Raw genomic sequence first — 11878 nt, 5'->3', positions numbered from 1 at the left:
GGTGAGCCCGGCACCGGCTGAGCCCCGGCCGTGAGGGGAGCGCTCCCGTGCGTTCTGCTGCCAGCTGAACCCCGTGGCTGCGGCTGTTTGCCGTATCTCTGTCACAGCACTCTGCCCGGCTCTTCAAACCCAATCTTAGTGGGGCAGAAGTGTCATATGACACAGGGGTGACTGCCAAATGTCATCCAGTTTTGACATAATGCCTTGGCAGAAAACAGCGATGCTCAAGAGGAGACACAGTATTAATTCTACCAGAGAAACTGGTAATGTCAGCATCCTGGTCTAAGGAGCTTTTTGTTTCACTCTTTTTTGTTGTTTGTTTGGTTGGTTTGGGTTGGGTTTTGTTTTGTTTCTTTGTTTGTTTGTTTTTTGTTTTATTCCACTATCTACTCCTATGCTATGTATATATACATATATATAAATGTCCATAATTGAAATGCCTGTCAGATGTAGCCGGGGAGAAGAAACAAGATAGTTCAACTTTCTGCAAAGAGGAAGGAAACAGTATTGCCCTCAACTCCAGAATATAGTAACAGAAATTCAAGCTATGGCTGAGCAATGAGTGTTTTCATGTCATAGGGGCTGTGAGCTACCATGACAGCAGCACACACAACAGCCAGCCTGCTGCTCCAGAGGGAATGACAGCTTCCGAGCCATCCAGCAGGGACTGAGGATTCCTCCTGCATGCAGAGACAGTCCTGCTACTGGGAAGATGATGAGCTGAACCTCAAGTCAAAATTAAAGAGCTCAGGTATCTACTAGTCTTCTTGAATACTGACAGGATTTTGAGCAGGGATAGGGAGAAGGAAGAGAGACTAGAGTACATTCCTGAGAACAAATTCCATCATGGCACTTTCCTCATCATCATTCATTCCCTGGCAGTCTTTTATCTGTATTATTCTTACTTAGAACTTCAGGTGTTGCAAAGAAGTCAAGTATAGACACTAAAAATACTATCTTGCTAATACAGTTTAAGCAAAAGAAGAAACAGACCACTCAGAAGGCTATGCTAATAGCCTTAACAAAGTTAGAGTAAAGAAGTGGTTAAGGATCTAGATGATTTAATCCAGTTTTAAGAAAAGGTTTTACAGTGAGCAATTAGATGCTGTTTAAGGAATTAATCGCTAATGGGTCATTAACTCTGACTGGTATTGTACAGTTAACAAGCCGAGGCAGGATTATTAGACTCAGCACCCAATTAAGGAGGAGAAGATATTTACAACAAAATGAACAAATGGGCTTTTAAAATGGAATGGGACAATTTGAAAGAAAGTGTAGGAACATGGAAAAATAGACAGGCTAGAAGAAAGATATGTTTGCATATGCCTCTGTCTCTTTATTTGCCTACTTATATGTAGCTGGTAAAATATTAATTTTTAGTAAAAAACTCAGAGCTTTCCTTGAAGGACGACAGCACACAGTTGATCCACTTACAGGGTTCACATGTACAAGGTATAAGAAAGACCTGTTTAATATGCCAATAAAAGAACAACCACCATAGCTTGCCATAATCTTTATTTGTTATCAGGTGCTGAATCAGGACCTTATTAAAAGTGAGCAGATATCTTCACCTGCTACTTCTGCTGCCCTGTTGTTGTGGTTTTATCTACTGCCAGTCTTTGACTATCTCAAGTAACCAAGCATCAGAGCTCATGACAGCTGATCAGGAAGTCAAGGCTTCTTTCCAACAGCTTTACAGGATACAGAAGAACTGTAGGTAAGAGAAAGGGAGGGTAGTAATGCTAAAATGTGGGAAAGCACTATTGAAATTTTGGGGAGTTGCTTATTAATCATGAGCAATAAGCACAGGTGAGAACTTTAGAGCAGAAATTTAATGTCCTCACCTACAAGAGGGTTTTCAGCTTCAGAGCCACAGCTGGAGTGCAGCCAAATAATGACGAGTGAGATTGTTCCTACCCTGAGAAGGAGGAGTGTGCAGAGCCTGTGCAGTCACCCAATAGTGTGTGCCTCTTCCTGACACAAGCCAGGCTATGCAGGCACTTCCCAAGTACACCAAGAGAAATCCTTCTCCTGCAGCTACCAGAAAAGCCATGCCTTCTTGCTACCCCAGCACCACTGGTGATGCAAGCAAAGCTCACGTGTGAAAGGACCAATAGAGTTAAGACCTAAAAACTGAAGCAATACGATTTGTTCTCATTTACTCAGGGCTCCTTACTAGAACTTGGCAAAATACCTCCCTGGTCCTGACAGCAATGGCAGTTCTTCTCCTGGCAGCGCTTCCTCTCTCTGTCAAAGAAGCAAAGAGATGTGTGCTCTGAAGGGTGGGCACCACCACCACAAATGCACACATAATAGAATTGTCAAGTCCAGAGCCCAGCAAGAGAGTCTCCCTCAGCAGGGCTTCATTCACCCCAAATTCAGGAGAGACCACTCACTTGGCTTCCCTGCATGCCCTGAACCAGCACAGCTCAGGGAAGGGAAGCTGGGGGTCCTGAACAGTGTGTGCTCTAGTCCAGAGAGGCAGATTGGATCTGCAGGGAGGCTGGGGACAGAGGAAAAGGCATTTGAAAACAAGAGGGATTCCTATTATTATCTGCAAAAGAAGCTCTCCATACAATAGATGGGGGCTGCTGTGGAGAAGGGTATGAAGGGATGTTTGGAAACTGCTGTCTAAGGTTAAAAAGCTCTCTGAAGTGAAGCTGAACAAAGCTGACATACTTGTTTCTGACAGGACTCTTAAAAGATACGCACAGATTGTGAAAATATAATTAGACGCCAGCCTTTGTCTGGCCACAATGAGTGGGAAATGGTGAAAGGAGAGGTCTCCCAGTCTGCATTGAATCATCCCCAGGACACAATGAGGGCACTTGTGCATCCTTCTCTCGTCCCTAATGAGAAACGTTAATTGCCACAACCTCCCAAGTGTGTAGAGCACCCCATGCCCAGCAGAGGAAAAGGGGTGTTTCATTACAGCTTCTCAGCCCCATTACAGGCAGTAACGGAGATAATGAAAAATAAAGATGCCGCAGTTTTAGTTTGGGCAGCCTGGCGATGGGCACTGGGTGGGCAGGGGAGCAGGCATGGCCCAGCTCTGTGCCAGCCTCCAGGGGCTGTGCTGGGCAGCCAGAACGGGCAGGATAAGCCTGTCAGGCCCCAGCTGAGTGTCAGTGCTCAGCCAGAAACCGTTTGTTCCTCCCTGTGGGCAACTGGGCTGTAGGGGGCCGGGCAGAGGCCCCTCTCTGCAGAGGCAGCAAGGACTGTCACTGACTCCAGCCTGCAAAGCCCACCTGAGCCTGGCACTACTCCATAAGGGCAGTTGTGGGAGTGGTGTGCCTGGCCCAAGGACTGCCAGGGCTCCAGCCCCACTGTTTCCACTCCCATCTGGGCACTCTGTCCATCATGGGGCTGCAGCCCCCAGTGCCATAGCCAGCTTGGGCAGGGTTCTGCTGATGGGGGAGGACAGAGAAGAGCCCACAGCCAAGGGGCTGTGACGTGCCCTTCTGTGCATCACACAGAGCGGAGGGTCCAGCCCAAGATGCCCATTTGGGTTCAGAAACATGATGCACAGCCTCCATGCAGATGGTGGCATTTAATGGTGCAAAAGCAGAACCCCCTTCCCAGGTACGGTAGTCCTGGGTTCCCAGCCACCTTACACAGCTCTTTGCCCTACTGTAGCTTTTATTGCAACTAAAGCATCCAGCCAAGGGAGAAGAGCAAAAGAGATTGTTTTTCCTAAGCTATGATCAGGCCCCTAACTCTTCAGGGGATGTGGAAAAGGGAATTAAAAGGACCACAAAATACAAAAGCAAGTCAAGGCGTAGGGGAAAGGCTGGTGCAAGGGACAGCCTTCCTGTGCCTGGCCATCCGCGGCAGCCAAGGCAGGGTAAGGGTGTCCCTCGGGCGTTCTGGGATGTGCCTTCCCCATGGCTTTCTCCCAGGTGCTGAGAAGGAGTTCAGATTGTCTGCCAGGGTTTGCCAATGGACTGGATGTGCTCCTTGGCCTTCAGCCGCAGGGCTGCAATGCTGGTGTTGCGTGGGTCTGCCTCATCCAAAGGGAACTTGTCCACAAAGGTGGCCCCACACTGATAAGGCGGCGGTGGCCCCATGGCCCCCAGGGGCTGCAGCGCGTGGGTCACTGCTGGAGAGTTCAGGAAGGGTGGTGGTGTGTAGCTGCCAGGCAGGCTCTGCGGTGAGGCCACGAAGCCAGGCAGGGTCTGCAGGGCTGTGCTGCTGGGCACCGGTGGGCTGAGCCACGTCTCCAGGGGCAGGCTGCTGCTCAGAGGGCCCATGGGTGTTGCCTGAGGCGAGCGGTTGAATGAGAGGATGGGCGAGTCCTGCAGCTTCATGGAGGTCACCTCTAGTTTCTCCTGCCGCCTCCACTTAGCCCTTCTGTTCTGAAACCAAACCTGCAAGCAGAACTGTATCAGCCAGGACCCAGGTGGTGGACAGAGGCTCGCCCCTGGCTCCAGCAGCGCACACAGCAAAGGAAACACGCCTTTGCAAGCTGGGGCAGAAGGGAACCTGGGGGGCTCAGGCGTTTCTCCACGACCCACAGCCCTGCACTCGGTGAAAAACAGTCCCTCAGTGGAGCAGGCCCGCCCATCCACCCGCCACTGCCCTGGCACACAGCGGGTTCAGCGGCCCCGGGCTGGGACGCACTACTCAAAGGACGGCAGCACCGACGACGCTGGTGCTGGACGCAGGTCGGCCCCGAACCCCGCGCTGTCCCGCCGACCGGGCCGGCCACCGGCTGTGCGGCAGCCGTGCCCAGCGTTTCCGTGGGGCCCCGTGTGTGGCAGGAGCCGTAGCCCCGAGTGTGGCCGGAGTCTTAGGCCTGAGTGTGGCCAGAGAAGTGCTGCGATCATGGGAAAGCGCCCCACATCGGGGTTGCTCCGGCCACCGCACCACGGGGCTGCGCCGAAGCAGGTCGGGCTGGGCCGTGTGTGGCTTCCCGGAGCCGGGGGTCGTCGGGGCCGGGCCGTCGTGGGGGGCCGGATCGGGCGTTACCTGGACGCGGACTTCAGGCAGATTGACCTTCATGGCCAGCTCCTCGCGGCTGTACACGTCGGGGTAGTGGGACTTCTCAAAGGCACGCTCCAACTCGTGAAGCTGGTACGTGGTGAAGGTGGTGCGGTTTCGCCGGTGTTTCTTCTTGGGCTGTTCCTCTTCCGACGGCTTCCTCTCGCCGCTGCTGCCAGCGGGCAATTCGGGGCTGGCGCTGCCAGGACAGTACGGTTCTGCGAGGGGAAGACAGGAGGGTCACCGGCGGGATCTCCCCGCAGGGCTTGCCCGAGAGCGTGGGGGAGTGGTGCCCACCCATCCACCCCGCGGGACCCCGCGTTCGTCCACAGCGCTCACCTTGGAAGCGCTCGGCGCGGCCTTGGGGTTCGGCTGGCGGCGGCTCTCCGGGCATCTTGGGCAGGCAATGCCGGGGACCCCGCCGGTCCGCCTCCTTGGCGCTGCCGTCGGGCGGGAAGGCGCCCAGCAGCCCGTCTTCCTTGGTGAACCCCAGGATAGCCTCGATGCTGTGCAGCCTCGAGGGGTTTCCCCCGGGGCTCCGCGCCGCCGGGGCGGCCAGCGAGAAGGCGCCGTCGGCCATAGCGAGCGGGGCGCCGGGCGGGTGCATACTCCGCCGCAGCACTGCGGTCTCACCCGGCTTCCGGGCAGCGCGGGCAAGTCTGGCACGGTGTCACCGGGCGTGCTGGCCTCCTTGGGGCGGGGGAGGAGTGCCGGGGGGCGGTAGGCAAGAGGGAAGGCGAGGCCCCCGCGTCTCTTCAGCACGGAGGGGGAGGCAGGGCATCCCTCGGTCCCCGCCGGCCGCCCCGCCCCTCCCCGCCGGCCCCGGCCCCGGCCCCAGCCCCAGACGGCGCCGGGCGATGCCATCCGGGGCCCCCGAGGCGGGGCGGGGCGGCCCCCGCTGCAGGCGAGAGCTAGCCCGGGCCGAGCGCCGCGGTCGGAGCTGCGGGGCAGGGGCAGCACTGTCAGAAACCGCGGTGGGACGGGCGGCGAGAGACGTGCCGGGCACGGGGGGACAGAGCCGGGACGGCGGTTGCCGCTGCCGGGGGCGCGGTAAAGGGAGATCAGCGAAGGGGACGGAAAGGGGCGGGAGCCCGGGGGTGACGGGCCGGAGGACAGCGGATCCCCGGCACTGCCCGGAACTGTTCGGTGGCTCTCGGCGCCTCGCCGCGTTTCTCTTGCTCGACGGCTACAGCCCAGACTCCTCCCGGACGGTTTGTTGGTGCTTCCGTTTCACGGCGGCAGCTCGAAAGCTCCTGCGGCCCCGGCCCGACTCAGGAGCACTGGGGTAAACGCCGCTGCTCTGGTGCTCTGCGGGACTTTCGCCCAGCGCCCGGTTGCCTCCAGAGGCATTTCACAAAACAGGTGCTTCTGGGCAGGATGTACGCAGGAGGCGGACTCAGTCTTTCAGACTTCACAAACCCGAGGAAGATCTAAGCAATATTGGTGAGAAAGTTTTCCAGCTGCTGTAGGACAGAGCCTGTGAGAAGAGCTGATTCTGTACCCTGTACTCCATGGTGCGAGTGGGGTTTGGAGTGTAGCAGGCAGGGCATGGCTTCATGGGGAATGCACAAAATGTTTTTGAGGATGAGGCAGGGGAGCCAAATCCCACACATCACTTTACACTTGGCTTGGTGGAAGATGTGGACCCACCATAGGGGGTGGTCCGACTGACCAGGGTAGGACCGACCAGGTAACAGCATCACATCTCCTGCATCGATCTTTTCCCTGCTTTTGTCTTTCTGTCATTTTATCACTTTTCACACTAGCATTTCCCAGTTCCTCTGAGGCACCAGCTACCTTTTGTCACAGTTTGTTTACATGACAAACCCAGTAACATCTAGAGTGGTTTTCAGTCTACGCTTAGCTACGAAGATACTTCTATTTGAAGCCTCAGGAGAGTGTATGTGAAGGAAAAACACCACTGCTGCTGCTCGTTCTTCCAGATATATTAGCTAGTCTAATAAGTATGACCTTTCAATAAATTTGCAGGTTTTTAATCCCCTTCTGCCCCAGCTGGCTCCATATCATGTAGATTTTTCCAGAGAAATCACTTCAAAGATTAGGAGTACTTGCTTCCAGTGTCCACACCTTTTGCAGGTTTATGTTCTGATGTCCCAAAGCTGATTTTTTTTAGGAGTGCATGGCTTCTCCTAGCTCCAGGTGAGGTTTGCCTTCACTGACTGCTGCGGGGGGCAGGGGTTGGTTTGAGGCCAAAAGAACTCAGATGTCCATTTGCACAGAGGGAAGAGGCCAACAGAAGAGACAAGAAAAGGTTACTGTAGCTTTTGTGGACACTATAAAAAGCCAGTGAATACCATTGTAGGGACACTGGAGGCTACTCAAAGCAATCAGCCAGGGGCCATTGTGTTCCTTTAATCTACATGTGTGTTTCCCAGGAACTCTATTAGTGAAGATGAATGAACTGTGCAATGTTCCTAATTTCTTCTAATTTGAAGCTGGGGGTTTATAGCACTCAAAACCAGCGCAAAACACACCTGTCCCTCCATAAGTCCTGGGCAAAAATGGGAATCAGTTTTACTTGTTGTAGCTAAGAAATATAGGAATGTGAGATGAAGGAGCAAAAACCCTTTAGTTAATGCCATAAAGGGCATTAGATCCTTGCACAGATGCTGCTTTTGGGGTACCTTTCGAAGTTGTCAGTTATAGGGTAAATACTCGATTTTTTTTTGCTGTTAATCACAATATGAAGGCAGCCAAAAATCCTTCTAGCTCTGCAGCAGGGTGCTTGACTCCCATACAAGAGACCTTCCTTCATGACAGAGATGGCTCCTCTTTCCTCAGCAGTAGAATACTCTGCTTGCGTTTTCCATACATAGCTACACTTGTCACTGTAGCATCCTTCTTGAAGGCAAGTGGAATTGCTGAAAGAGGAAACCACTCCCTTGATCCCAGTTTGAAAAAATATCTGAAGAAAACCCATAACCCTGCAGCGGAGGAGAGAGAGCTCTGACTCTTCCACCTCTAGATCTCTGTTTTCTCTCTTGTCATGCTTCAGGCATGTGTGTCACTGTGTGACACACATGAGGCGTTACAGTGCTCCAGGGAGGGAAGAAGTCTAATGGTTCTTCTGATTACACAGAGGGTTTAGACAGGCAAAGAATGGTAACTGAACATTTTCCTTTGGGTCTGATATCCTGTCTGTCAGTTGAATCTCTTGCAGCCCTCTGGGATACATATCTTATTAGTATGAAGCCTCAGAAACTGATCTTTGGTACATCACAGCTTTGCAAAGACCATTGACCTTTGGAAACTTATGGGGGCAACCAGAATCAAATTTAAGAGTATTCATTAGGGGATGAAATAGGCAGGGTTTGTTACTCGCCTTTCCAAGGAAGTAACAAACTTCCTTTTCCCATTCCATCACCTTTTTTATTTTTTTTGCAATGCATTATTAAAATTTCTGCTGAAGTTATGCTTGGACAGTAACAAAAGTTCTCAAGATGGACAATTTGTAAAGTGCAGCCATCTGTACCTCCTTCTTGTACAGTGAAGACTAAAGGGAAATGTAGTCACTGTTGAGACATACACATGGGGCGTGGTTTCACACAATGAAATCAGCACCATAAAATGCCACAGATTCTTCCTTCCTTTTCTCCTGCCTTTTCTTTATGTCCAGGTGAAATAATTACTGCCTTGCAGAGCAGAGATTTGAAGCTGAAGTCATGCTGCAGGAGAGACATCACTCTCCGAACCAAAGATGTGCAGCAGGGAGGGCCTCCCCGAAAGATAAATGGGGCTTCCAAGGTCAGACTGCAAATCAACACAAGGGAAGCAAGGAAAAGGAGGAAATATTCACCTAGAGGAAACCTGTACTCTCCTGCAGTTTGTATTCTCTGTATCATCCAGCAGATCATTAAAAACAAAAAAAAAAGGCTTTGTTTTTACCCACACCAAAAATTCCTAAGGGTGCAGTTTCAGAACCTTCTTGAAAACATAATGTATGAGGAAGCTGCTGCCTCCTCCTGTCACTGCATCAACCACGCCTTCCTTATTTTCTGCTGAGTCTTCATTTGGTCTGCCCAGGAGAATTAGCTGTGTTTTCTCCACCTCCCAGGGTACGGTCTGGCACTCAGGAATTGCACAGAGATCTTGCTGTCCCACTGTGGGTCTGGGCTGTGGGTATGGAATAGGTTCTCAGAGCCAGGCAGCCCTTTCTGGTGGGATCCCTGTGTACTGGGTGCGAGGGTGCTGGCATTTTGGCTCGCTATGGTCAGAGGGAGGGAGGGGAGGTTCATGCTATAAGGCTATATTAATGCAATCCTTCTTTACTTGTTTTCCAATTAGCCTAATTGAATTCGGATTGCTTAAAAGTGGGCACTAGAGACATTTATCTTGATGGGATGACTGTCTTGAGCTCCAGCGATCCTATTAACTCTAAGAACCCAAATCCCAGGTAGGGTCCATCCAGCAGTAACTGCCATGTGACCTAACCCTTTAATCTGCTCCTGACAAAGACACATGGACGCACAGACATGTCCCTGTCCATTCTCACACGTGCGTAGCTGCATGCACACACATACATGTGCATTTCTGCACAAATATGGACACAAACATTCCCAGACTCACATATCAGCACACGTGCACTTACACACATGCAGTGGCTCCCCTGTTACCTGTCCCCAGAGCTAATCATCTTGAGAGCTGCATGTACCTGGGGCGGCCCCACCACCTCCTACTCATATGCCTCCCCCGGTCTGTGGCTGCCAGCCTGGGAACAGCCGGTGTTGGAGGGGTGAGCCCTGCAGGTGCTGCCAGGAGCAGGCAGCCACCTCCAGCAAGCTGCAGATCAGACATCCATTTAGGATCAGGCAGCATAGAATTGCCACTCTGCCCTGGCTCTGCCACTCCAGATTGAATGTGGGAGCTCTGGTCTAACAGTGGTGCCTAAGGCAGCTCACTCCCATGCCAGCAGCGCTTCAATGGGGCTGGGCTCCCACCCTGTGCCAGTCCCAAGCCACCTCCCAGTCCCACTTGTCTGTGCCAGCCCTGACATTTTTTTGGAATCTCATTAATAATTTCTTTGGTGATTCTGACTGTACTTTCTTCTCTGACCCTTTAAACTGTGAAAATGCTGATCCTGTATCTGCTGACAAATTTAATTAGATCCTTTAAAGCACCAGATGCTTTCAGTAAGATTTTTGGGATGTCCCAGGCATATTTTAATTCAAAGGTCAAAACCCTTAGGCTTGTTTATTTTGGTGTTTTATAGATGGGACTATTCGGTCTGTAAAGCAACATAACAGTGTGGAGATACCACCCAGATTTATACCAGTGCAGAGAGAAATGCACTGAGCCTCATAAACCTAAGGCTGGTTGAGCTGAGCTCGTGACTATTTTATCTACTTTATGTAAAGACCTCCTAAAAGATCCCACTTGTCTTTCCACATAGATAATTAGATTCTGTGGTGCCATGTGAGAGCAGAATCCCAAGAGGAAGAAATCAGATCAGAAGTCTCGGTGGTTTTAGGCAAAATAGCTCGGATGCTTGAGGTACCTGCTGAAGATAGGTTTTCTTCACTAAAGAAATTACCTGTTGGATGAGAGCCATTTAATGCACCAGGATATCCTCTGGAAAAAGCAAGGAAGGTCAAAACTTGTCGACTCTGTGTTTCTTAGGTAAGAAAGAAATGAGCGAGAAGAAAATGCATATTTTCTTAATGCTACAATGGGTGAAATATTGGATAATGGGTTTTCAAGCAAGTCTGTTCAGTTTCTATTTGAAGAGTGATTGATGAAAGAATTTCCCCAAGCTCTATTTGTAGGAAGGAATCTCAGCTTCCTTTTACTGTTAGCAAACTGCCTATGTTCAGGGAAACTAGAAACTACTTACAAGAACATTTAAAATATGGTTGTGAGGAGTGTTTCTAGAAGGTGCTTGTGTGCTCAGTAGAAACATTAGGGAAAAACTGGCGATCAACTTGAAATGTGACAAGGGATTCTATTCAAAAATTGGTAAAAGATATACAAATAAATGTATTTGCCAAATAAATGTAATTTGCCTTAATCAAATACGATCCATATGTGACAAACACACAAAGCTGCATGCTGCCCTCTGTTTTTTTTGCAGACATGGAGGCAGGCACCACTGACTGTCAGTGGTAATGAGCTTTTTAAGGGCAGCAGCTTTTCTCTGGCCTTTTTCTGTATCTCAGTGGCTGTGTCAGTGCACCAGGAGGTGGTAGGGGGACTTCCCTTGCCACCTTGGCACCCAGCAGCTGTTTGAGCAGGAGGGAGGGGAACCTCTCTCCCTTGCCCTTCTTTCTGCCTCACTGCAGAGGTGACTTTGCCAAAAGGAGAATTTGACCTCCTTTCCGAATGACCGGTAAAACACTGCGGGCATAGCACAGGCTCACATCCTCCCTGAGATGCTGTGTCTGTCTGTCCCTTGTCACTGTCCCCATGTAGCTGTGGCTGACTCCTCTTTACCTGTGGAACCTGTGTTATCCAGACTTTTCCTGTACCTCTTCCTGGAGACAGATCCTCCCTGGCGGTGATGGGGCTTTCCAGGATCCATGGGATGACTAACTTCTCTCCACAAAGCCCTGTAACACCCTGGGGCTTGGCAGAGCCCCCACTGCTCTGTGGGGCTGGAGGACATGACCCAAAGCAGGCAAGGGGGGCTCAGCACAGAGTGGTTTTCCACCTGGAGTGTGCTGTGGTTGTGTCTTGTGCACTTCACAAACCAATACTGGAGAGGGAGATGGAGAGGGAGAGGAGACTCGAGGAGACTTGAGGAAAAGGAAAGAGAAAAGGAAGGGAGGGAGGGAGGGAGGGAGGAAGGGAGGAAGGAAGGAAAAGGAAGGAAGGAAAAGGAAGGAAGGAAAAGGAAGGAAGGAAAAGGAAGGAAGGAAAAGGAAGGAAGGAAAAGGAAGGAAGG

General features: G+C 51.3%; 1 protein-coding gene and 1 long non-coding RNA gene across 2 annotated transcripts; one reads left to right on the top strand and one right to left on the bottom strand.

Moving 5' to 3' along the window:
- The first annotated feature begins 6 nt into the window (after positions 1 to 6).
- On the top strand, positions 7 to 1612 carry LOC107198658. The gene is made up of 3 exons (XR_004495649.1): positions 7 to 263; positions 580 to 751; positions 1529 to 1612. It is a non-coding gene; the product is annotated as an uncharacterized LOC107198658 (long non-coding RNA).
- A 212-nt stretch (positions 1613 to 1824) lies between these two features.
- RAX (retina and anterior neural fold homeobox) lies at positions 1825 to 5751 on the bottom strand. The gene is made up of 3 exons (XM_015615792.3): positions 5320 to 5751; positions 4969 to 5198; positions 1825 to 4367 (listed from the first exon to the last, which is right to left on the bottom strand). Exons 1-3 carry the CDS (start codon positions 5585 to 5587, stop codon positions 3915 to 3917), a joined length of 951 nt encoding a protein of 316 aa, XP_015471278.1. The 5' UTR covers positions 5588 to 5751; the 3' UTR covers positions 1825 to 3914.
- Positions 5752 to 11878: the final 6127 nt, after the last annotated feature.

The sequence above is a fragment of the Parus major genome, unplaced genomic scaffold, assembly GCF_001522545.3.
Source record: "Parus major isolate Abel unplaced genomic scaffold, Parus_major1.1 Scaffold258, whole genome shotgun sequence".
Lineage (NCBI taxonomy): Eukaryota > Metazoa > Chordata > Aves > Passeriformes > Paridae > Parus > Parus major.
Note: the sequence above shows the minus strand (reverse complement) of the source record. Positions and strands in the feature narration are given on the sequence as shown.